Source organism: Anopheles ziemanni, chromosome X, assembly GCF_943734765.1.
Source record: "Anopheles ziemanni chromosome X, idAnoZiCoDA_A2_x.2, whole genome shotgun sequence".
In the NCBI taxonomy this organism is placed as follows: domain Eukaryota; kingdom Metazoa; phylum Arthropoda; class Insecta; order Diptera; family Culicidae; genus Anopheles; species Anopheles ziemanni.
Window position 1 is genome coordinate 3,353,004 of NC_080707.1, and position 26,149 is coordinate 3,379,152.

Below are 26,149 nucleotides of genomic sequence, written 5' to 3' on the forward strand. Positions count from 1 at the left end.
GTGCGTGTGCGTGTATGTGTTTGTGCTCCCACAAGTGATTCGCAAGCAGAATAACCGATCCCCCCCCGAAGAACGAACCAAACGCAATCAGCATCAGCATCCTTCCAACATCAAAAGAAATGAAACTCACAGACTCGCCACTCAACCGGCGCTCGTGCGCCACGATGATCCTGCTGGGCGCCGGGCTGGTCCTGGTCGTCGCCGCCGGCCTCGCCCGCAGCGCCCCGACCGTCAGCAACGACACCGACGTCATATTCGAGCACCTCAAGAAGGTGCACAGCTGCTGGAAGGATCCGTGCAGCGCCAACGCCGTGGCCAGCAAGGCCGAGAACCAAACGACCGGCAAGCCCAATCTCAGGCGGCAAGCCAGGCAGACGGTAAGTTTGCGGAACGATCTCGCGGCCTCTCGGGTATCTGGAGTGGCAGAGTGTCACCTCTGGAGGCTCACCCGGCTCAGCGTGGCGTCGTCACTAATGGAACTTTTGTCTCTCCTGATGCATTTCAGCTCAAGGGTCAGATCAACCAGACGCTGCTCGAGCTCGACATGTGGCGGAATACGACGAACGCGTATACAACGAACTGGAACACCGAGGACCAAATGGAGAAGTTCAGCTTCCTCAAGCCGTTCAAGGTAAGCGAAACGGAGGGCTAAGGACAGCCGCAGCAAAAAAAACAATAAACCGTCCAGCACCGACCCCGGTCGGGTTGGAGCCGGTCCGGGGAGTTGGGTTAGGTTCTTAGTCATCTCTGCCAGCGGCGCCGCCGACCAGCTCATGTGTGAACATGAACAGGTCAGCGCACCGCACATACGCGCGGATGTGTGCAGATGATGCCCCGAAATATAGCGGCGGTGTCGACGTGCAGAGTCACACCACACGATCGTTCGCAGAGCGGGGTCGCTGCTCGGGAGGAGTGGCAGGGACGACTCACGAGTGATTCACGTCGATCATTACCAGCGGCAGTCCCGCGCTATATAAAGATGGGAAGAAAATTTCCAACCACCCTTTCAAAAACCGTGAGAATCGGGCGCGCGAACGTGTGTGTGTGTGTGTCGCTACTCGTTGCGCTCCACCAAATCCCGTCTTTCCCTCGCTGTTCCCCCCCCCCCCCCCCCCCCCCCCTCCTACCATCGGGCGTGAGTGTAGTTTTCTTTTCGCGACGATGCTACCGATGCTTCCAGCCTCCGAAAAGCTACCGCATCGTGTTGTGCGTGTGTGTGTGTGTGTGTGTGTGGTGATCGCCGAAATTCGACCTTCCGCCGTCGTGGCGAAGTGGGTTTGCAAACCCCCTCCTCACCCCCGGCCGCACGGAAGCTTTTCCCGCCTCCCGGGGTGAGTTCCCCAGTTGCACACTTCCATCCTCCTCGGACGGATTTGAACCAGCCATGGGCCAGGGCCCGATGGGAAGGGTGGTCCTAAGACCACACACCCCATCCCGCCACATCCTACCCCGCCGCACGAGTGTGTGGCGCACTCCACGCCCGAGACGCGGATTCGATCGGTTTCGGCTTTCCGGATTATTGCTTGATCAGCGCCGGAAGATGGCACACGGGATCATCACCACCGTTCGCGTACGCATCCGATTTCTCTCCCCCTCCCCCCCCTCCCACACACACCACCGAAGCACACGGGTGTCGCGTCCGAAGTCGCGCACAGTGACGAAATACGAGCAGATATTTTGCAAACCACCGCGGGGTAGCTAGAGGCCGATCGGTTTTTATTTGTTCCTTCCCATGGGTCCAACATAGTCCCTCCCCCCCACCCCCATCAGAGGGGGGACGTGAGGGAGATCAATTTTGTTTGCTGCGCTTTTCGCAGCCACTCAACGGTGAGTTTCCTTTTTCCCGGGCGGGAAACCCGCGCGAATCGTGATCGTTTCAAGTGGACGTGGAGGGATGCGGGGAGGGGGGGGGGGGGGAGGGGAGAGATTGCGAGTCTTAGGTTTGATTCATGACGAACCCCGCACTCCTCCGAAACGCGCGGGAACTGGGGGGAGGAGAGAGCGATTATGATTTACTATTATAACATTTTATGCTGTTCGCGGCCGATCGGTCGTCAGTGTCCAGTACAACTGCCTGTTGCTGTGGTGCCACCCACCATCATCAGCAAATCCTCCCCCTCCCCCCTTTCCGTGCAACAGTGCAATAGTGCATTGCACCCTTGTGAGTGTGTGATATAAACAGAAGGCTCCGCCGTCCGGAGCTCGAGAATGTGTTATTAGAATTAGAGAAATTGCAACGCAGCAGTTACGGTTTTCGGTGCGATGTTTCCACTGGCTGGATGCGAGTTGGGGTCGGTAGTTCGCCCCGCTTTGACGACGGCTTGTTGTATGTGTGGTGAAAAATGCTGCCGATGGTAAACGTTGTCCGGCGGCACCGTGCCCTCCACCGACATCTGGCCTTGCGAGGAGTTTCTAATCAAACGCTTCATTGTTTTGCCGATAATGAAGTGATGCTGTGTGGTTTGGGAGTACTGCTTCCCAAATTCTCCAAATTTGTTTGATGAGATATTGAATATGCTCGATATGCACAGACATCTCGGTAGATGCAGCGTCAACTTCTTAAGGACTCTGATAACAAGCCTGAGGAAATCATGTGGATGTGATGCTGTGTGCTTTGGGAGTACTGCTTCCTAAATCCGCCAAATTTTTTGATAAGATATTGGATTCGAACCATGTGGATGCGATACTGTGTGCTTTGGGAGTACTGCTTCCTAAATCCCCCAGAATATGTTGTGGATGTGGATGTGATGCTGTGTAGTTTTGAGTATTGAGTCCTGAACTGTTGGAATGTTATTGAATTCCCCAAAATTGTTGGATGAGATACTGAACATGCTCGATATGCATAGTAGCTGCAGTGTGAACCACTGCGGGTCTCTGATGACGGCCAGTTTATTCTTTCCCAATCACACACATACACACACACGCAAGGGATGCAGACAGCTCACGATTGTCGGCACACATAAATCAATCTGGTGCGGATGTCGGAGGCGCGCTCGGACTTCCTTTCACGCAGCGGATTTCGCCGGACTGTAGGACTCTCCAGAACCTCCTGGATTCCTTCGGCCCCGCGCAGGAATTGGGACGCGCTGCTCCATAGCGCCAGCTCCGTCGTCAGCTCTTGTGCGTCCCAAAATCCCGAGAGAACGCCCGCAAATAAGCGGGTTCGTGTGTGCAGTGTGTGTGTGTGCAAATTGGTTGCCGCTTTGGATTTAGGTGGATGCGCCTCTTCCCCCTCCCTTCCCTGGTGTCCCCCTCCCCGTACCTTTGCTTTCCGGATTCGCATCTCCACCACAAAGTTTGCAAATTCTTGCACCGCAACAATTTTTTTTCCTCCTCTCGCAAAAGTTCAGGAAGAGAAACACACGGCAAAGCGCCCCGAACAAAAAAAAAATGCCAATAAAAACCGGGCACCGGAATTGGATGCGCCCCGGTTTCCCCCCCGGAGCCAGCCAGCCAACGAGGGGAGCCCCCACCTCCCCTTCCCTCCTAGCGGAACCATTAAAACCGAAAAACTCCTTGGGTAGCGCAAAAACAAAAAACACGCCTGCCAAACGGTTGGTCCGCAAAAAAAAAAGACCAAACCAAACCAAAACAAAAAATTATTCCCCCCAACCCCTTTCCCCCCTTCGAAAAGGGATCAATCACTGGCGGAAATTAGCACTAATCCAAAATTTACGCAGATATAATCATAATACTGGACTTGCGTGTGTGTGTGTGCGTGTGTGTGTGTGTGTGTGGACGAGAGGAGAGAGATTTTATTTTGCTTGATGAGTTATGATTTTAATTACAGATCCAACCGTGCCGCCAGAAACCGTTTGAGCAAACTGTCCGTTTTTCGGCTTTCGGTTTTGGCTTTGTTTCAACTCGTTTGCAGCGTGTGTGCATGTGTGTGCGTGCGGAAGGAAAAAGGATGGGGATGGTTTACTGTTCGCTAAATGTAGTCCTCGAGCACATATCCTCGGGAAGCCCCGTAAATTGGCTTCTAACTTCTGGGTCGAGATTTTGAGTCTCTTGGTTTGTGTGCGCGTTTTTATGAGTTCCCAGTGAAATTTGGCATAATGATAGCGCATTCCTGAAAAAGTGCATTCCTTTAGGAAATGGGACGAGTGGGTTTTCGTTATGCCTCGAAGGCCTTTCGGGAGGGGGTTCTGTTTTTTTTTATTTTGCTATGGAGGCGCCGCCGCCGATCCCCTGGTTCGCTGTTACTAATGGGCACCTCCCGGTTTTGTTCTTTTATTTCGTTTCCCCCCCGCAGCGGGACAAGCGGAAGGCGTACAACAAGCTGTCGGTGTACTGGGCGTCGCTGGAGCTGATCTCGGACTTGGCGAAAAAGAGCAACGTCATTAACAGTACGGAGCTTTCTGCGATCGACGAGGTGAAGAGGAACATGCATCAGCTCCTCTGCCAGCTGGCCGTGTACAACAGCGTGATGCACCCGAAGCTCAAGTCGGTCGAGAAGAACAAGCTCAAGCCGAAGTACATGGCCAAGGAGCTGGCGTCGTTCAACCTCCAGGACCCGAGCGAGCTGCGGATCCACATCTGGTACGTGATGTGCCGGCTCGACTGCTTCCTCACCAGCATGCAGAAGCACGAGTCGAAGGCGGGCGGCCGCACCCGCAAGCCGGCCAAGGGCAAGGGCGGCCGGAAGCCGCCGTGCGGCAAGTGTCCGCACAAGGCGGGCGGACCCAAGTCCACGCAGCACCCGAAGAAGCCACGACAGAAATCGACGACGCCCGCGCGCCAGCACACCGGCCAGCCCTAGGCGAGGGTGTCGCTCGACGTCCCTCCACGCACTTCGACCATGTTGGTCGCGAGTAGACCGCACCGCACCGTTAAGAGGAACCAACAAGCTCTCTACACCTTCCATCCTTCCTGCCTTCCTTCCTTCCTGCCGACGCAACCCGCGCCGTCGCCATCAGCCTACGTATCCAGTGCATCCTGTCCCAGTACCCCATCCGGAAGGACCTGCAGGGCGTCTCCACCATCCGGACGAGGCGCAAGCTCACAACCAACAAACACCGACACACAAAGTTCAAAAAACAGCCCCCGAGAACACCGCGTGCCAAAACAGAGAGAGTGAGAGATAGAGAGAGAGAGAGGAGAGAGGGGGGCATCGCTTGCCAGTATATGTGTTAATCGACAATCGCTGTACTTATTTGGTAGATAATTTATATACCTTTATTTATTGAACGCAGGACACATCGTTCGTCGGGCGGATCGATGCGTTTGCATATTTATTACAACTTCCTAGATAGCACGCGCCAGTGTTAGTGCTGAAGTAGTACTCTTAGTGATAGCAGTAGCTAGTAGTAGCAGTAGTGGCAGGCCGGTTCCCGAACCGGTCCGATATAGATATAGGTTTTAATCTCCATGCCGAACATTGATCATGACACAGGCGGAATTCAGACTGACGCTTCCGCCGGAGCAAAGTTTAGAGGTTAGGGTTCGGCATATCAGCAGCAGCAGTGAACACGTGAAAGCATTCCACCGTGTTGAGCCGGTGCGAAAAACAAGATGGCGGTGGCGGTTTCGCCAGGGAAACCCTTTTATCTCGCTTTTGACGTTTCGTCTCAACTTTTCCTAATTATTTGACAGACAGCTAGGCAGCTATATAACGTCAACGTTTCTTGTTTCATCCTGGCCGGCAAAACGGTTACTTCCTACACCGCACTCCCTTTTCCACCTGCACCCTGCGTTCTTTCTCCAGCTAGCCTCTTCTAGCGGTTCTTTCTCCTTAACGGCAGAACGTTTTCTTTTCTCCTGTGTGTTTTCCTGCTAGTTTGTGTGTCTGTGTGTGTGTGTGTAGGTGTGCATACAGAAGCCCAGTGACAAATGGCCCCCACGCCCCCCCCACACACACATACACAAGCACACACACACATGCACACACCAAGAAGTGCAACATTTATCGGCAGCGATAAAGAAAGGTGGTAGGACTTTCTAAGCGAAGATCGCGACATCTAGACACAGGCAAAAGCAAACATAGCGTACATAGCAACCTGCAACACACACGACTTGCGCAGGGGAAGCAAAAGAAGTGACGAAGAAGAGAGGAGGAAAAAAATCGAGGAAGAAATGAGCAGAGCTGTGATAGAAACCAATTAGAAATCGTTCGGAAAACGTGCGCGCGAATGTTACGCATGGAACGCGACGCTCGCGCACGCACACACACACATACAGACACTCTCACACACGCACACGCAAAAAGGAAAGGGTGAACCGGGCTATTTGGGGGGGTTGCACGGTATCTGTAGGGTAGGCTAGCTAACATGAAGTCCGTGGGAGACTCGATAGCGACAAGTCAAAAACACGATAAGGAGTGCCTCAAGACAAAAAAAAAGGAAACAAAACAAAAAAAAACTAGGAAGAAGGAACGAACAACCGGAGAGGTTGTCGCGAGGAGGAGAAACCATGGCGTTTGATTAGACTGGTAGTAGAAGACAGACACTTGTATGATTAAGACAATTCAACATCGTGTTTTTGGCCGAACCAAATAGGAACGAGAGGGGTTGGAGAGCTGAGATCAGGAATCGGAAGCGCGCCTGGAAGTCTCTGAGGAATGTCGCGGTGTGTACTAGTGTTGTGATTCGTAGTGCCTTTTAACAGACTAAAGCGTGTACAGCTGCGGTGGTGAGTGATTGGTGATCGCGAATCGAATCTGGATCAACTGCTCCATGCGTGGACTTGACGGAATTCATGGCTTCATCCAAGGACACACCCCTTGGGAGTAGCATGAATCTCCGACATTCGGAAAGTTTGGGGAATCAGGTATCAGTCAGGGATTAGTGGATTCGGATTCGGTTTCCAAAAGCAGGTGTGTGTGTGTATGTGTATGTGTGTGTGTGCCGCTTTCCCTCCCCCCGTCAGGGAAAACACACAGCAAGCGACGGAATGTGCGAGGTTAGGTTGTTGAAGGAGACGGAACAGGAAACCAAAATACGCACAGTATTATGCGCGCGCGATTAATTAGTAAGACGAAGCGTACGAATTTGGTAGGATTTAGCGTAGGAAAGCTCTCAGTCCGTGGCAGCCAACAGCGTGGACCTCGGTTTGGTTCCGCTTATCGTATAGTATGTATATGTAACACTCCTGCAGGCGTACGGCGTACTCTATCTCGGATACCTAGGCGTAGTGGCGATGCGTACCGTAACCGCGGTACCGTTTATCTCTATTTATTGTAATTACATCTACCGAACTGCATCTGTACTATCGTAGTAAGTTATTGTGTCGTTCCTATGTACAAATTACTTCATCCCGGCGCTGCTTAGACATTGAACAAATTGTTGAGGACAGACTAGAATATAGCAAATAAATCGAAATAATGAAACATACCTCCGATGTGTTTTTTTTTTCTTTTCTTCCGTTGATGGTTCTCATGGTCGTGGTCGTGGAAAAGCGTCTGCCAGGCAACTCTCCACCAACAGCTCCAACACAGTTATTCGGTCCCCCGTCCCAGACTCCGGAATTTCTCTCGGTGACACTTCCGGTGGTGGAATGGTGCCAGAGAAAGGCTCCCAAGGATGAGGGAGAGGGAGAGAGAATGTGGACAGAGGTGGACAGGAACCGAAGGGTTTTCAATCGGCCGGTTTTGACCTGCACTTGGGCCGAAGGGATAAGAGCTTCGGACAATATTTGCCTTCGCACCAAATTATTGTTTGCCACAGTTTAAACACCAACGCCATAAACGAACTGTACACGAAATCACACACGATGGGTGTTTTGGTTTCGGTTTTGTTTTGTTTTTCACTAATCACTGGTGCGCTGGAAAATATCGAAACCTTCGTCGTACCCCGCACTCCCGTTCAAACCGGCCCCGTTTGCCCGCGTGTGTGTGTTTGTGGACGGTTTTAAGATGTATGAAGTTATTAATTTTCTTCCTCGGTTCTTCTGATGCGCCAACAACTGCGGGCCCGGGGTTTACTTTTCGCTCGACCCATGCCCACCCTGCATAACACATGAAACAAAAGCACCTCACCACCCGGGAGTTCCAGCTCCAGACCATCCCGCCGGTCCAGGGGTGGTCCGTGGTTGAAACCGATCTATATACATGTATAAATACCGCAAGCTTGTGATTTTTATCTAAGTTGATTTATTTAGGAAACTGGAAATCGACACATTCGGCGTTCCGCGTCGTCGTCGTCGTCGTCGTTTTGGACCTTCACAGTTTGTTCTCGGTGGATTACGTTGTAATCGATGATTTGTCGCTTTCTGCTTCCCTTCCTCTCTCTTTCTACTTTTTCTCACCCCCTTCTTGATCTCATTCTCTTTCCTCGGGTTTTTGTCTTGACGTTGTATTCCTGCCGTAACGCTCAGAGTTTGTGGACCTCTGAAAAATTCCGCCTCCGAAACTGCATGGGTAGCTGAAACGGAGACGGCCCCAACTGCGGAGGGTTCTTGTGGAGGGAAGCGACGGAGCTGTTTAACCGGAGCCCCTGGCGCTTTGTGTAAACACGAATCTGACGCTTCAAACAACGCCCCGAACGCCGTCCGATTAAGGCGTATGATCGCCACACACTTTGTCCCACGCGTTGGTGGTCAACGCGGGTTTGCCGAATTTTCGATGCTTCATTATCGATACTCTTGGTTTTGCTGCGATTGCTTCCGACAGCTCCAATTGCACCCAGGCCGATCCGATGACAATGTCGCTATTTGTTTACCGGTCCAAGTGCTGGCACAAGGTTGGAATGACTGAATCATAGCTGTTGCCTGTTGCGCATATCCACTCGCCTCTTTTCCCCGCTTCTGGGTTACGGTCCGATGAATCCGAGCTGTCGTTAGAAATCAATACCCTGATAGGGGAAGTTAGGGCAATACGCACCGCTTGATCGATATAAAACCCTTCGCAGTCCAAAATAAGTTTATGTCAAAAATGCAACACTTTCTCAGTTCTAATCTTTTTCAAATGTTTCCTTAGGAAACTTTTGGAACTAAATTAACACAAGCAAGTTTTGCCAGCATAGTGAATAGTTGTCATTGGACATTATTTTATAAATTAGTTCGTGGAAAGACGGTTCACTTTGCGACGGCATAATTCGGTTAAAAATATGTTTATTAACATTTCGCCCCTCCGATGCATATTGCCACACGTCACCCTACAACAAATGCAGCTAACGAACACCTGCCGATGTAGTTCGAGACGGTCCTGGCGTATTGATGATTTATGGTGGTCACTTGCGTCGTTCAAAACATCACTTTCACACACACACTCGCGTTACCCGGAATCAAACGCACTGCCGAAGTGTCACTCGAAACGTCCTTCGGCGCCCGGAACGCAATTGTCGAACGTTAATATGTTTGTTTTTTCCCAATTGCTACCGTAGATTTAGCCATATGGAGCGATGCTTTGTGACGATCTCTTTCTTGATGATGACGACATCAACAACATACATAATAACGCAGGTGCCACTGTTGGAATGCGCTTCAAATCTTTTTGCGCATCGATAGTTCCCGCACGAGTGTTCCACGAACGCAATGGTCATAAGACAATGTGATTTTCCACTTGAAGTGACGAGACGAAATTCCAAGTAGATCTGCCACTGCATAGCACTGAGATAATTTTATATTTTGCTCTAAATAGATAGTTGCTTCACCTGCGCATGTTTGTTCACGTTACCTTAACCAGGGAGTGGTATAAAACCTGGGCTGGGAACCACTGCAGGAAAGTGATGCTAATGATCTAGAGCACTCAGCACAATATGTGTCTCGCTTGGCTCCTCCGTCCTTCGGGTTGGAGCAGCGATCAGGCATCCAGTTTAGAAAGCACCGGCTGCGGTGTGGTGTCCAGTAGTGTCCGGTGAGGTGCTGTGAGATGATGGTCGAAACGCACGAGCTCACGGTGGTGTGTGGTGTGCGGAGGAAAGGTAGTTGGTTAAGCCGATGGAAGAATGGATGTGCACCCGTGGCGGCCGTGGTGCTACTGGGTGCCCTGTTGCTCAACGATCCGGTCACGGCGATCACCGTGCGAGGTAAGTGCACGCACGGGCTGAACGATGGAATGGCAAAGTGTTGACGGCGCTCGTGCTCCCTTTCCGCCATAGATGACGCGGTGTCGACGACGACGACGCCCGGGGTGAACGCCCGGAGCGCTCCAGCGGACGAGCCGGTGACGGGCGGTGGCGGGTTGGCGTGTCAGCTCGAGCGGCCATTCTTGTTCGAACGATCAGCGCGAAGCTCGGAGCTGTTCCTGCTCGATGCTGCCGGTCTGCACCGTATCGACACCGACGGGCTCGGAACGAAACGGATGCCCGTTTGCACGCTGCCGAAGCGCTACGAGGAGGCTCGAATGCTGCAGGTAAGCCATAGGGATGGGTGCTATTGTGAGGTTAGGTGCAACGATCGCACTCGTTGGCATTGTTTTTCTTTTCGGCCGGTCACCAGCGTTACTACAATCTCTGGAGTTAATTCGAAATTGTTTTTATCGAAATTGGTTTGGCTCGCCATCCAGGTGCTCGAGGTGCAGCTCGGTGAGAAGGAGTACGTGCTGTTCGTCGTTACCACCGACCAGTGGCACAACGTATACCTGGCGAACGGTGGCGGATCGTCGTCGTCGTCGTCGTCGGAGGTGCCCTCCAAAATGGTTCACTCCGCGCAACCCGTACAGCGTATCAAATACTCGGGCACGGTATCGAAGGCTCGGCTGCTCGAGTGCAACGGAAACATTTACCTGGTGACGATCGTGACGTACGGCAATTTGGGTAAAATTCGGTAGGTTTTTTGGTGATGGTTTTGCCATGTGTCCGTGCGGCTCGCTTTAACGGTTCCGGGGTTTTGGTGTTCTCGCCAGCGTTTACCGGTGGATGCAGTCATACTTTTCGCTCGAGAGCACCAAGGAGATCGTATCGATCGATGACGTGCAGTGTCATTGCCCGAGCACGCTGCTGCTGCTGGTGGTGGACTATGCGCCGCTGCCGGAGCGCTCGCTGGTCCACGTGCTGCTGCTCGATGCGGCCGAGCGCCCCGTCAAGGTGCAGGAGATGTTCTTCCTGTCCAGCCCGCTGCATTCGTTCGCGCTCGGTGCCGAGCTGTACCTCATTCGTCACGTCAGCAATGGTCGGTTCACGCAACCTGTGCTCGTTATCCACTCCTAGCTTACACTTTTCCAACTTTGTTTCCCTCCGCGCGTAGACAAATCGTACCTGTACCAGTGGGACGCGGAGGGTAAGTTCGTGCGGCTACGCAAGGTGCCGTACCGGCCGGGTCAGATAACGGCCGTCGCATACTGGGACAGTACGCTGGCGGTCGCCCTCGATGGTACGGTGCGCCTGTTTCAGAGTGGCAAGCAGCAGCTGTTGCGCGTGGAGTCGCCCTTTACCGTGCGCAGTAGCGCTCGTCAATCGGAGGCCACCACGCAGCTCGTGCCGGCACAGGACGCGGGTGGCCCGCTGACACGGCTGTACGGTATGCGCACCGACACCGAGAACGAGGTGGCGCTGGCGACGGAATTTTCCTGCTCCGTAGCGAACGGGACGGCACTCAAGATTTACCACCTGACCGTGAAGAGTGTGGCCCGGGCGGCAGAAGGTATGCAACCGGTGTGCTGCTGAAGAGCGCTTTCTTATTCCCCCTCCCCGTTCCCGTTTCTACCTCCCTCACACACAGCTCAGGAGCAAGGCTTCCGGGCACTCGCCAGCTGCCTGGACCGGCTGAAGCACGACACGAACGAACGGAAAAAGTGGATCGACCTGATACGCGCCCAGCTGTCCCGCAAGAACCTGGTGTTCGATAAGCTCGCCCAAACCGGTGCCGGGTTGTCCGCGCGCCTCCACCCAACCGCCCTGCTGGGCAGCGTGGCCGTGACGCACGACAAGCCCGCCCTGCTGCTTCCACCGACGCGCACCGTCCTCAACGGGCACACGCTGCTACTGCGCCACTTCCGGATGGCCGCCGACCTGAACCAGGTGCTGCTGCTGAACCGCGAGCGCACCGAAATCCAGGGCGATCTGCACGTGGCCGGCGACGTGCGTACGCGCAGCTCCAAGATTCGGGCCGTCAACTCGCTCGACGAAAGCGCCCGGAGGCACGGGCTGGGGCGGGTTGCCAAGCGCGCCACGGCTTCCTCCGCTCCGCGCGTGCTGAGGGCCAGGGAAATCATCTCCGACTCGACGCTGAGTCAGCGTAAGTGCACACTCACCCCAACAGCTCAAACGAACTGGCATTATCAACGTAAAGTCCGTTAAACTGTCGACTTTTGAAAACGAATTGGAGGAAAGATTTTTTTGTGACCTTGTCTTAATTTTAGAAACTTACAACTATTCGCTTGATTGATTTTTCTCTTATTTCTTACAATCATTTCCTTCTTCCCATTTGTATTCGGTTGTACTACATCTACACATTCGTATTTTTTTAGAATACTATCTTATTGCCAACGTTGTACATTCATTTGTTGACTTTTATTTATCTTTTTGCGATGAATTTCAACATCAAGGGATCTCTTTATTTTATCACAGAGATTTTATGTTCCTTTACGAAAGTTTTTAACACGTAATCTTTTTTAGTAAAGGCTATAAAAGATGTGTATGTTTTCAATTGGTTCGTTCAATCAAATCGTTCAAAAATGATTTTTTTTAAATACATAGCATTTGAACACAGCAGTGAAACATGTTACGAGCTAAACAGGTTCGTTTAACAAAAACTTTTCGCCGAGTTAAATTGTATTGTTTTTAATTTTCTTTATAATTTATCATTAACCGATGTAATTATTAACCCCCTGATGAGTTTTCTATTCTGTCTACATTTTAAAAGAGAGTTTAAGAAAAGGATGGAAGAAGTGCTTTAAAGTACAAATATCTTTGTAGGGTTTGTGCGGCGGTCCAAAATGAACGTTCTGCCGGGGAGTGTGCAGCTGAACACGCTCAGTGCGGGCTCAGTTCGGGTGGAGCTAGGTCAGATCAATCATATGCCGCTGCCGAACCGGCAGGCGCTGCTGGACGGGGTAACCCACGGCTACCACGGGCATAAGGTGTTCCGCAGCGTTAAATCCTACCGGCTGAACGCGCACCGCTTCAACGGCGAACCGCTGGCGGCGGAAATCATCGAGTCTGGGCTGCGGTCCGCGAGCGACGGCATCGCCATCAAGACCGACGTGTGCCGCAGCCGGAACGTGCTCGTCCGGCACACGCTGAACGGGTTCCCCCTGCAACGGCTCGTGTCGGCATACCAACCGATTCAGCATGTGCGAGGTAGGGGATTGTTCCGGTTTCCGTTCCCTTATCGAGAGGGCGACCATTCTAACTTCTCTCGGTGTTGCAGGAAATTTGCTACTGACCGGACCGGTGTGCGTGAAAAACCTACAGTACGCAGGGACGCTCAACGAGGTCCCGAGGGCGGAGCTGCTGGACCGTGTCACCAATCAAACGATTACCGGGCCGATGTTCGTGAGCAAAGGATTCACCCACAGCCTGCAGGTGCAGCAGGTGAACGGGGAACCGCTGGCGAACTACGCGTCAACGACCTCACACCAGACGGCAAGCTTGCTTACCAAGGGTAAGACCCATTTCTTCTTTTCATCAAAGACATCTGACCAGTGGTGTTGTGTCAGAGTGACTTCTTAAATGGAGCACACCATAAGTGATACAGAGTGAAATACTCCTGTATTGTACCAACAAACCAAAACGTTAGTTAAAGACAATGCTATATGTACCGCATCCACCCCCTGCAGCTCCCGTTCGGGCCGAGAAAATGGTCATCCTCGGCGATCTGATCGCGAACCACGCGGAACAACAGTTTGCGCCCCACATCGGCACCCGACCCGGTGACTTCCGCCAGCTCTACCGCGGCAAGGTGCTGCTCAACGGATCCCTCCGGCTGCATACGGCCACGATTAATGCGCCGAACGTAACCATCCTGGAGCGCACGGTTTCGAGCAAACCGTACCAGCAGTTCCTCCTGCGCACCGAGCGGCAGGTTGGTTGGTTTGTGACTTGACCACGACTTTGCTGAAAACTGGCCTCTCTCCCCGTAGGTTCTCGAGCAGGCCCCGGTGGCGCCGTACCGTACCGCGCTGTTTCAGTACCTGTTCGCCAACACGCTGAACGGAGCGGCCCTGTGGCAGTTCAGCCTGACCCATCGCAGCTGGCAGAACGCGCTGTACCTGCAGGACGCCACCGTCCAGGGCCACGTTCGCCCGGCGCGCATCTCCAAGCGGCTGCACTCGATTAAGCGTAGTCGCGTCGATCTGAACGCACGGTAAGGCACCCGAACCTTTGCAGAACATACATGTTTCACACCTCCGTAAATAGCATCCATATCTACATCCGAACATCGGAGCCCTGGCATACCTATCACGAGCACTAAATACTTTGACGAAAAGCCACGCAACATTCCGGAGTGTTTCGTGGCAAGCTGTACCTATCGAAGTACAATTTCAAGTCACAATCTTCACCAAGGATGTTTATGGTATTGACGTCTGTGTGATAGCCATCTTTAAAGTCTCTTTTCGCGATGAGGAAAGTTTAATTCCGCACATAAACCCAACGTTGCTCCGGAGCAATGAATCCACGAACTCTCCGAACCACGATAGGTTCTGTCGGACTTCTTGTAGACGGGAAAAACCATGTTGTTTTTGTTTCCAGAGCACAGGATCTATTGAAGATGACAGTTAGGGACGTTTGGAATAAGTACACCAAGAAATAGGGCATTGAATACGGGAACATCCGCAGATTGTTGTGTACTGTTTGTTGAGGTTACGCGTGATTGTTAATGGTTTTCCCTCGCTCTTTTCCTCGGACCCTCCAGCGTGAAGGTGTGCAACGTACGAAACTTTGTCGGGACGCTCCGAGTCGGGCACCTGCACACCCGCTTCGTTGGCGAGGCATTCAATCCGGATGTGCTGTTGCGCAAGCAGCATCGCTCCGGTGCGTCGATGCCACTTCCGCCGGCCGCTCCGAAGGCCCTGCTAGGCCGGACGGTGCTGCTCGACACGGCCGTTCACGTGCGAGGCCCGCTGCGAGTGAGTCGAATCAACGGACGCACCGCCTACGAGCTGTCCGAGCTGGCCAAACCCGCTGTCCTGAGCCGGCGGCACTTCCGCGCGCTGCAGCTGGACTCGCTGGAGGTGGCCAATGCGCACGTCCTCCGGCAGGCGACCGCCGGCGAGCATCCTCTGGGCGATTTCATACACCGCTTTGCCTCGGCCGAGGGCGCTCCGACGAGTAGCTCCGGAGCGATGGCTCGCTCGGCCCGCATCGTGGTGCCCGGTCAGGTGCAGCACATCGCGGCCGCACACGTCGGCAGCATCAACCTGTGTCCGGTGGAGCGACTGCTGCGCGAAACGGTGCCCAAGCGCGAGGGAGCCCGCTCCATTGGGGGCGTGAAGCGCCTGGAGCGTTCGCTCACCGTGAGCGGAGCGCTGCGAGTCGCCGGAACGATCGGTGGGCGCGAGGCAGCTCTGCTCGGGCGACTCGTGACTCGCGGATCCGTCGCCCCGCAGAGCATCGACGCTCGCTGGACCTTCGGCTCGGTCGGCGCCGGCTACCTCACGGCGAAGGTGCTCAACCGGGTCGCCCTCGCCCGCCTGGCGTTGCACTCCGACGCGGCGCTCCTGCTCCAGAGCGAGCTGTTCGTCGAGCGGCTGCTGGTGTCGGATCTGGTGTGGCCGGAGCGTGCCGGATGGGCCTTCGAGGCGTACGTGAATAGCGCGCACCACCGAGGCCAGTCCGCGATCGCACTCCTGCGCTGCCACGGAACTGTGTACGGGCGCGTCCGGGACGCCGGCCACATCCTGCACGAGCTCCTGCTCGCTCCCGGCCCCAACACGGAGCGCCTCATCACGGGCCTGCTCGTCTTCGACACGCCGCACGTCCACTTCGCCAACAGCTCCACCCCGCTCGGACCGGCGCGGATCGAACGGATCGCCAAACGGTGCCTCCGCCGTCGCACCGGAAGCTCGCCGGAAACGCCGCCCGTTGTGTTCGAGCACGCTCAGGTTCTGCTGGCGCCGGATACGACCGTCGTACGTGGCGATCTGCACTTCCCGCAGCACTCCCCACTCACCGCCCGCACCGTCGCCGGTGTGAACCTGGCCGACCGGCTCGGCCCAAGCGCCAACCTGTTCCGGAAGTCCCGGCCGCGTCCGATCGCGGCCGAAAAACGCTTCCCACCGGCCGGAATCGCCGCCCACAACGTTACGCTCGACGGTGGCGGTGGGTGGCGTGCGCTCGCCTTCTGCTCCCACCCGGCGGCCTGCCCCGACCTGGCCCTACACTTCACCGTCGCGCCCCTCACCATCGAGCGGCTGCTGACGGCGGTGCACCTCAACCGCGTGCCGCTGGACGGCTTTTTCCACGCGTTTGCCCGGCGCCACTCGGCCCCCGCCACGCCGCACCCCATCCAGGACCTGCTGGGCACGCTTACGGTGTCCGACCTGCAGCTGGCCGGCCGCGGTACGATCTTGCACCACATCAACGGGCTGGCGCTCGGGGAGCTCGTGCTGCGTGCCACCGCCAACGCCACCCACCAGACGGTGACCGGCCCGAAGCACTTCCGCGCGCTCCACCTCGGCGGGCCACTCTCGCTGCAGCACCTCAACGGAGCCAAGCTGGCGTTGTTGAAGCGCACGCTGCTGGGACCACTCCCAGCTGCCGACCCGTCGGCCGACGAACCGCTCGAGGCGACGGTCTTCAACGCCCCCGTGCACCTACCCGGTGGCCTGCACACCCGCACGCTCTACCACAGCCGCACGGGCTCGTCCAACATTCACCACCTCCAGCACCAACACCGCCAAAGAACGCACACTCCGCTGGCGGCGATGGAGCTGCTGACACCGCCCCTCTCCTATCTGCCCGCTGCGGCCTGGAACCGGCAAACCCGTCCACGGGTGGCCAGCGGAAGCGGTGCCACCGTGCCTGGGGAAGTACTACTTCCTGGCGAACGCAATCCGCTGCTGCTTCGGGTGACCTGCTCCGATGACGAGCACGCGCTGGTGGTCGCCCTCACCTCCCCCACATCGAATCGGACCGCCGTCGAACAGCGCTTGCACGCTCTGGAGGGAAGCACTAGCTGCGTGGAGGTGGTCGGCGCCGCGCCCCTCAACCAGACGGTCGTACTTATCGTCATCCAAGTGCGGGACCACCAACATGCGGCCTGGCGGTAAGTCCTTTAGTTTCTTTCACTTTCGCTTTTGACCTGATCCTATGTGTAACTCCACCCTCTTCCTCAGGTACGACGTTCCGCGGGGACTCCTGCTTCCGCTTGCGCTCCCTTCGACAATGGCCGGTGGTTCCGGCTGCCACCACGTGCGACTTCTCCAGCCCGCTGGGCTCGGAAGCGCCGAACTGATGCTCGCCAGTTCCACCTGTACCAACGTCCCCACTTCTACCTCTCCGGATGCGACCGTCACCGTCGGGCGGGTGGTGCGCATCTTCCGGCTCGACGTGGAAACCCCTAGCGACGGCTTCCACCACTTCCAGACCATCAGCACTGGCGCACCGGTGACCGCCATGGACGTCGCAGCCGACGGAACAACGCTGCTGCTGAAGAGCGCCGGCACCAACCGAGTACACCGCTACGCGTACAACTCCGTCGAGGTGAGCATTCCTTTCCACTTTCATCGGCCGGGTAAAATCAATCCTTAACCACTTGCCCGCTTCTGTTTTAGGGTTGGACGCGGAAGGATATCCTGCCTTAGCACACGGGTGACATTTTTAACCGAAGGCGTTGCCCCACCCAGCCGGATGCTTCAAACTGTTGTTTGTTACGTTTGCTACCCAGCTGCCGATACTACTTTCTCGTCGTACGGCACGGAAGCGTTGCGTGTTTGTTTGTTAGATATGTTTGTTGGTTTGATGGATCAATCAAATCCATAATTTATTATGCCTGTAAATTTGAATGGCATGAAATATTGTGATTATGAATAAACCGGCCCTATACAAAATATCTTTATAGGTAATGTGCAGTGCACAGGTATATTAAAATAAATATTTAAAACTATGCTTCACAAAAAAACATATAAATGTCTTCTATTTGAACTCTGCTGAGCTGTCCAGTTTGGAATTCGTTGCTGTAAATATACTTTTAACTTTATGCCATTATTTTAGGTTGTTATCTTGTGCATTCCCATATTTACAAGTAGAGTTTACCACCTACTGGGCGCCTCCATTAAAAAGCATACATTGGAGACGAGTACGCGAGCAGTGTAAATCGACTTCGAGATCAGAGAAAGCGAAGTTTGTGGAAGCATCTTGCCTTCTCAAGCTTTATTTGTGATAGGAACTATCAAGCTGTCAAATTACTATATTAGATAATAATTATATTTCAACTAGCATTATTATTTCCAACGAAAGCGTATAAAGCAATTCGTTGGGTTTTGATTTTGATTCAAAACGATTGAGTTATTGGTAAATCGCAACTTTTAATGGCCTGAAATAATGTGATTATAATTAACATCGTCGATGCTGTTTAATCCCGGCAATTGGCCCGATCTCATCCACTGTGCAGCGCGTCACAGCAACCATGTCGGGCCGGTTGCCTACCTGCAGGCGCAAGCGAACAAAAAACGACGAGGGAAGAAGGAAAATTCGGAAGGGAAACGGCAGGAAGGATAGTTGTCGAAATCGTTGTTACCTATATATTTTTACTAGATTCCACTTAACATACATACCTGCGAACAAATCGTACTGACCGCGTATCGGGTGCGATACCGCGTGAAAGTAGCGTGGAACATGATTGATTGACATTGGTATATTGGTATAGCGGTAAGGGTTAACGCAACGGTGCCTGCACACGGGGGCGAGTTGGGAGGATCGGGTGTTGGTGGTGGTGTTTGTGGGTAAGATGACGGTAAGATGCCGGTGCTGTTGGGTGCCCGGTGCACTTGGTACTCTACAGATGCGTCACAACGATGTCCTCCTCCAGCTCGTCCTTCTCGTCGTCGTCTTCGATGGCCTTGCGGTCGGCTTCCGTCTGTTGCTGCTTGGGGATCTCCTCGAGCTCCTTCAATCGTTTCTCCTGGTGAAGCAGACGAGTGCAAATGGCGCGGTTATATAGCTGAAAGACCGGCACCACCCGAACATTGCCTTACCTTCTTCAGCTGGCGGATCTCGACGATGGTGTAGCCGATCATGCCGCACACTAGAACGCCGAACAGCAGGTACAGCTTCATGCGTGCGCAGAGCTGCGTCGAGTAGGCGTAGGCGATGACGAAACCAACCGACTCCCACAGCCTGTAGTTCGAGAAGGCAGCTTCCTTGTTCCGGCGGAAGAGTGCTCCGTACAAACCTGAGGGAGGACGTAGGTTTTGTAGACCGTAGCTGAGGTCTATGTTTACTATGTGCTTACCATTAATCTGCGTCTGCCAGACGGCATCCCCGATCCCCCACAGGCCGGAGAGGATAAAGAAGACGATCTGATGATCTGGATGCGGTCGCCAGTAGAGCAGGTAGATGATACAGCCTCCATGTACGATCGCACCTGCAACGACAACACAACAGCGATTGACAGTTCAGTTCAGGAGCTCGCACAAACTTGTGAGAGTAGAGCGAAAACTGACCTAAGATGATGATGACCACCCGGCCGATGTACTTCATCGCTGAGCCGAAAATGATGGAGCAGATCGCGTTCACCACGCCGAAGCAGATCATCACGTAGCCAATCTGGTGGATGCCGAGCGCACACGACACGTACGCCTGCGTGAAGTCGGCACCGATGAACGCCTGCTCCATACCGATGAACACGGTGATGAGGATCAGCAGCTGCTGGTTCACCTTCTTGAGCTGCTTGAAGGTGGCCGACAGGAGCTGCATGCCGGAGATTTCGGTAGCCGAGATCGAACCGCGTCGACGCTCACCATATCTGAAACGTTTGGAGTTGAGTGCAAGGGGTCTGAGAAGGCTCCACACACACCGACACGTACCTTGATAGGGGATCCAGGAACACCGCAATGATAACAACAGCGGCGACGATGCAGGACAGGTAGATGGCGGAGATTTCGAAGATCTCCGAATCGGGAGGCCGCTGCAGGTTGGCATTGTCCGACGTTTCGACGACGCAGAAGTTGGCACCGCACGCCGACAGGCTGTCGATGTCCTCGTGCGGTTCGGACCCGTTGGACGAGACGGAAGATACGGCTCCGTGCGCACCACTCGAGAGCACTGAAAGAGCAAGAGATGGAGGTTAGTGGAGGGGGAGACCATCGCCAACCAGCAACACCTTACCGAGGCTGGAGATCAGGTTGCCCCACAGTTCCGCCGTCTGCCAGGCGAGGAAGAAGAACCCGAAGAAGCGCACAATGATCGCCTCTACCGACTGGTCGGTGAGCTTGGCGTAGACCTGGCCTAGCTGGGTTAGGTAGGTCGCCTTACTGGCCCACATCGGGGCGGCACCAAGGCCGAGCAGGATGCCGGCCGGCACCAGCGTGTAGAACCGCGGGTAGAACTGCGACGCTATATACGGGGCGTAGCACAGCATGCTCACGCAGAGCGTCCACTTGACCGTCAGCTTGCGAATCACCAGCGTCGGCAGGAAGATGCAGGACACGACCAGCGCCGCGTAGATGGCACTGAGCGACACCGTGCCGAGCCCATCCTTGGCGTTGATCGACGACTGCAGATTGGCGGTACCCTGAAACAATCGAACAAGCAGCACGTCGTTATGTCTGGTGGCTCTACCTCAACATCTCTCGAGCATATCTCGAGTGCGACAACTACCTGAAACGCTGTAAACTGCACCATGAAGGCGAACGACACGGTGATGATGTTCTTGAGGATGCGCCACTTTTCGCCGCGCCGCAGCTTCACCTTCTCACGCAGGGACGCCGAGTCTGCCCCATTGTGCTGTTCGGAGGAGTGCAACGAGGGAGGAGCAACATGAGATTTGTATTTGGACGGGTCTTTTGCGTGCGCCCTTGCCTACCTTGTCGGTGTCGACTCCGCCACCGTGCATTGTGGTATGCTCTTATTTGCACCAGATTTCCAGCGGCCTAAGGAAAGGGGGAAAAAAACATTCAGTACTCTGACCAAATGGAATACTTTTGCTTATTGCATGCGCTCGCTTGATTCATCCTGACTTTATCCATCCTGTGGCAGCGCCTCTACTGGTAGGTTATGTCAATTTTTGATCAAAATATATGTTCATACAACAACCTTCTCTTTTGGGATAGTTGCAATTGTTCAAGTCCCAACTGAAAACCGATACTCCGGCCTGAGTTGTAAGAAGCAGCGTATAGCATTCCAAACGTCATATTCCGCCTTAGGTTCTAAAGAAGTTGAAAACCCAAACATTGTTCGCAAAACTTGGATTGCCAGGCTGTTTAGGTCGATAAAGTCAAGCGTGAGAACTCAATCATAGCCAAAAACTAGCTAACACCAAGCTATAACCAAACGTTGTGGTTATCAAACGCGATGAAGTCTTGCTTCAAGCTCGTAGAGGTTCAAGTAAGGTCTGAAGGTAATGAAATCAGCGAACTTAACCTGTTTTCAATGTGTTTGACCATTATTTGGATTACAGATATTCCAAAAACGTGGTGGCTATGGCTCAGAACAATGTATTTGTAGACAGAAAACCCCGCTCAGGGTCACCACCTGCAGTAGTTGATAGATTTAATACTGAGTGTGTATAGGAATACCTTTAATTGGATTGTCTAACATGTTGCGGCTCTCGCCAAAGTAATTCGTGATAGGTCCGGATTCTAAGCGGACTGGTTCTATTACAGATGAAAGACTAATCGCAGATAATTGGAGTAATAACGCAACCACCCATTGAGCAAACATATCATAAAATGGCGCATGCCAGGAATGAGTGACTTTGACAGGCACCTGCCCGCCTTCCGAGGCAGTCCACTTCCGGGCCGCGGTAGGAACTTCCAAAGAACCTCTCGGGAGGACACACATCGAAGGTATCGGGAGCTGACACGGCGTCAGAGGAGAACTCTGTTCAGTGTCTGGTGGTTCTGAGGGATGCTGCCGGAAACCGAGGTGTGTTCGGCCATTTGTTTTTTGCTTTGCTTTTCAATGACTCCAATGACAACCCCAGCCGCTCGGTATGCATTAGTGTGAGTGTGTCGGTTTGTGGACTAATGTAATTTTCTTTCACTTCCCTGAGCTGACAGAGCGCGAAACAAAAGCCGATGGGACCCTGGGAACCATTAGAATCGGAACGAGTGTACGATAGCGGGGGTGTGGCGGGGGCGGAGAGATGGTCGATGGTCACCGGTGCTGGCCCTGGGGAATGGAATCGGACTCGCAGCAGCAGCATCAGCATTGACAATGCAACCGAGTTGACAAAAGACATTATAATTTTCCTACAATTTGCGGGCGGTCGGAGCGGCGTATTATTGGCGTGTCGCGAGCGCTCACTTCGCAACAGGGGTAGGAGGAGGGGGGAAGGGGAAATAGGCAGGGGAGGGAGCGATATGGGTCGCTACTGGGAAGATGATGCCGCGTTGTCAGCTGGGGTAAGATTAATCAGACATCTGATTCATTCTACGACCAAGGCAGGAAGGGAAGAGGTGAGGGGGGAGGGAGGGACAGGTGTGTGCGCCTGGTGTATGTGTAATTAGTGTTTCCGGGAGCCCAAACCCGCCGACACGAGACGGCGTCACACACACACACACACAAAAACCGACCCGAAGTCAAGGGAACCTCGTAAACGGCGCGTTGTGAGAAATTAATGTCAAGTGATAAAACGTTGATTCCAAACAGCACCCGCGACAGTAGTCGTCTTAACCTCACCAACCAGCCAACACCAGAACACACAGGCATGAAATGGCATAATTTTCCCCCCAGAGCGTCGCAGATAAGCCAGCAAGAAGTAGCTATATGCAGATAAGATACAGCATCGAGAACGCAAGCGTTGATGGCGTGTACTGGGGTTTTCTGGGCCGGATCTGAGTAGATCACATCGATCGTTTCGGTCACATTTCGTTCCCTTTGGTGACTCTTTGAACTCGAATGATCCCCAAGATCGGATCGATGGCGAGAAAGTAGGGTAACATGGGGCATTATTAACAAAAAGAGGATGGGAACGAAATGCTGGAAAGTTGTATTTTGTGTTTATGAGTGGTAAAAGACTCATAAGAGCTAGGCTTGGATAAGTAAACACAAGCACAAAGCAAAGAACGAAAGAACGGACTAATTTTGCAAAGTTCTTCGCTCGTTTTCCGCTCCGAAACATCGATAAAGCCGATCGGTGCACTGTTAATCAGCTTTATCAGCGATTCATCCGGATGAATTTCTGCACACGAGAACCTCGAGATCGATGATTAATCTAACGTCAACAAACGAACGGACGGAAAAGAAATACCACCATTCGAATAGACTTAAAGCGTAAGCTAGTCTAAAAGTTGACTTTGTCGGACGAAACTGTGTACATTGCTAAGGTTTGTATCGAATATTAGTAATCTTTTGCTTCATTCCAATGGTTTCGTTAATCTATTCCTTCTCTTCTGTTTTTGTTTGGAAGTTTCAAGAATTTTGAAACAAGAAGCTCTTTACTAAAACCAGATTAAGACATGCTGAACGGGAATGTTGTAGCATTTGGAACCACATCTGATTCAATGCTTCATGTCCGCGGTCAGGAATGCTGTAATGTCCCATGCTCCCCTACACACAAACGATCAGATTCTAGCCTTCCTTTCGCAAAACGCTTCGTGTGATAAAGATTGCTTTTCCCACAGGGGTACGGTGGGCTTCCCGGGTTCCAGCTGGACTGCTACACACTTGTCGTGGAAAGGTGGTGGTCTGCGCAACACCCCGTTAGCGGTCGGCGACGCGATCGTGAAGGAGATCTGTCGCGGAACGGCCAACGTGCAGAATTGGGTGAAGGTTGCCGGCTCGTGCGAGCGACCGCGATGGGGAAGGTGCCGGCGCTGTTTGCGGAAGGTCAGTGATGGGTACGGGATGGTGGTTGAGCTCGCAGCATAAGGCAAATAAAATAAATACACCATATTAACATGCACGGCAGGCGTGAGCAGGCGGCAACTGCCATGACTTATTATTCTTTCGCGCGTCGCGCGTTTTGATTCGTCTTTTGAGGTTCAATTTTTTCGCTCACACTGAGACAGTTTGCTTTCGCACACCCTTGCAGACCTCCTCCTCCTTCTCCTCCTACTCCTCGTTGGTCCACACGCTCGCTTGACGTTGCGTCCATGCCAAATAAATTGATATTCTAGCCAACGTTCGGCGACATGCGCGAGACATGTGAGGTCTCTTCAGCACCGGTAAGAGTGTGTGTATGTGTGTGTGGGTGGCTTAAGGTGGACCTAGTTGGCCCCGACCTGGTCAATGGCACGCTGCCATGGTTGAACAGCGTTACCGATCCTTCGCTCCCTAATCGTCTACTCGTGAACTCCCGATTCCGCAGAACATCTGGAATGAGTTCCTACTCCGGATATTTGGAGACAGTCCAAATAGTCGCCCAAAGTCTGTAAAGTACGTCTATAGGCCAAGGATTTGGTGGTTGATAAACGGAGCTGATTTGATTGTGTGTCTTCAGGACGCGCCGCTCAGAAGGACCTCTTATGCAGCGTCGGTCACTCACCACCCGGGGATTTGGGAAGCGGTGCTTACGGTACCGGTTGAAGATGGTTGGTGTTATTCTCCACCAGCTTTCGAAAGGATCCTCTGAGGGTCACACACGCGTACACTCTCACACACACGCACACAGGTACACGTGCACAAAGTCTCTCAAATGTAGCAAGCGTTAACGCGCAACGCGGACATCATCGGCACTCAGTGCTACTTACACCGTACAAGGCGGGGCGAGCGTAATTGGAGGTTTGGTTCGGAGTAGCGACAACACCACCGATCATTCACAACCACCTGGGGGAAAAAAACGACCGGAAAAGCGGGCACCGGACACGGAAGGGGTTGGAAAAGCGGGACGTGACGGCGTCCGGAGCTGGTTGAGCGTTCGGCTCCTGGCAAGACTAACTGCGACGACTTCACGCGAGCGACTAAACCGTAATCGCCACCCGTCTATCGCAGCTCATGAAGATGATAGGCCGCGAGGTACTGAACCCTCCAGCGCTGGGCCTCATCAGTGTGATCATTTTTTGTTCCCCACCTCCCGCGCGCGTGTAGGTGTAGAGCGCGGCGTAACGTGCCACTCCCGACGCCACTACCTTCAGCAGCTCCGCCGCGGAGACGACTCCGTCCGGTAGCAAGAGAGATGTCCGGAGACGTCCGGGTTTGAGTTGTTTATTGGTGGGGCTACCGTTTTTCTGTTGTTCGGAGCCCATCCGGCCGGGCTCGGGTGTGCTCTCCTACGCGAGCTGGCGTGCCATAAATATTGGCCCATTTAGGATCAGCGACTCTGGCCCCGTCTTGGCTAAGCCATCGGCAAACACGACGGCCATGTGATTTGCTGCTGATGATGCGATGGCTTTCGTCACACGGACCTGCTGATCTGTTTTGCGAGTGTGCAGCGCCTTCCCGGTCACAAGTCCTCGCCTACTCCAAGGACGTTAACGCTGGGAGATGGAGGAGACGAGGTCATAGAACACTTCTGCACACTTCCCTTACTGACATATTTCAGTCCATGGGCAAGGCTAGGATTTGTATCACAAGCTTATTACGTCATACAGTAGTTCGGCCGAACTCTTACAAGGTCGGAGCTACCTCAGGTTCTTGGGCCAGAACTTTCCAATCATCTTCTACAGACTAATTGCGTCTGATTAATGCAAAACAGATACTCTCCGAGGTAAATAGTTAAAAAACGGAAATGGTATTACGTCTAAGGTTACGGTTCTATAGTGGCCGCATACTGAAGATACTGGCTACTATCCAAAGCTAAAAGTCCGTATTACCGCAGCCAAACACAAACTTTAACCCGCTGAATCATCATGAAACAAAAGATTCGTCAACATCAGTGGAGTGTAAAGGTTTTCTCTGGTGTGGACGACCTTAAACCGCAACACATCAGAACCCATAGTACCTTTAGAGTTATACACTAAAACTGCATCCAGAAGTTTTGCTACACAGCACTTGACACGGACTTGCGATAAACACTGTAACGAGCTGAGTAAGAGCTTCTCAGGGACATCTGCACGAGAATCTGCTGTATCGCGATGGCTTAAAGCTGTTTATGTTAGTTCGTAATACCACAGATTGCATCGATGTACCCCGCCGAGACAGCGGTACCACTCCAGAAGCGGGGAGCTACAAGTTCTAAATTAGGACTCAACAAAGCCAACCTTTCAGGTGGGCTTTACAGCTCATAT

General features: G+C 53.3%; 2 protein-coding genes across 3 annotated transcripts; one reads left to right on the forward strand and one right to left on the reverse strand.

Moving 5' to 3' along the window:
• Window positions 1–9,811: 9,811 nt before the first annotated feature.
• Window positions 9,812–17,623, forward strand: LOC131290556 (uncharacterized). The gene is made up of 13 exons (XM_058319713.1): window positions 9,812–9,965; window positions 10,038–10,291; window positions 10,445–10,704; window positions 10,784–11,049; window positions 11,125–11,522; window positions 11,595–12,114; window positions 12,795–13,178; window positions 13,249–13,482; window positions 13,658–13,902; window positions 13,961–14,184; window positions 14,734–17,085; window positions 17,156–17,522; window positions 17,594–17,623. Exons 1-13 carry the CDS (start codon window positions 9,812–9,814, stop codon window positions 17,621–17,623), a joined length of 5,688 nt encoding a protein of 1,895 aa, XP_058175696.1.
• A 1,193-nt stretch (window positions 17,624–18,816) lies between these two features.
• LOC131290837 (UNC93-like protein) lies at window positions 18,817–20,874 on the reverse strand. Of its 2 annotated transcripts, none has more exons than XM_058320020.1 (8): window positions 20,845–20,874; window positions 20,640–20,765; window positions 20,148–20,553; window positions 19,847–20,084; window positions 19,484–19,785; window positions 19,273–19,404; window positions 19,016–19,212; window positions 18,817–18,942 (listed from the first exon to the last, which is right to left on the reverse strand). In XM_058320020.1, the coding sequence occupies exons 1-8, from the start codon at window positions 20,872–20,874 to the stop codon at window positions 18,817–18,819; spliced, it is 1,557 nt and encodes a 518-aa protein (XP_058176003.1). The 2 variants fall into 2 exon arrangements, with proteins under 2 accessions (XP_058176003.1, XP_058176004.1); XM_058320021.1 differs by having other exon boundaries at window positions 20,640–20,752; window positions 20,841–20,874.
• Window positions 20,875–26,149: the final 5,275 nt, after the last annotated feature.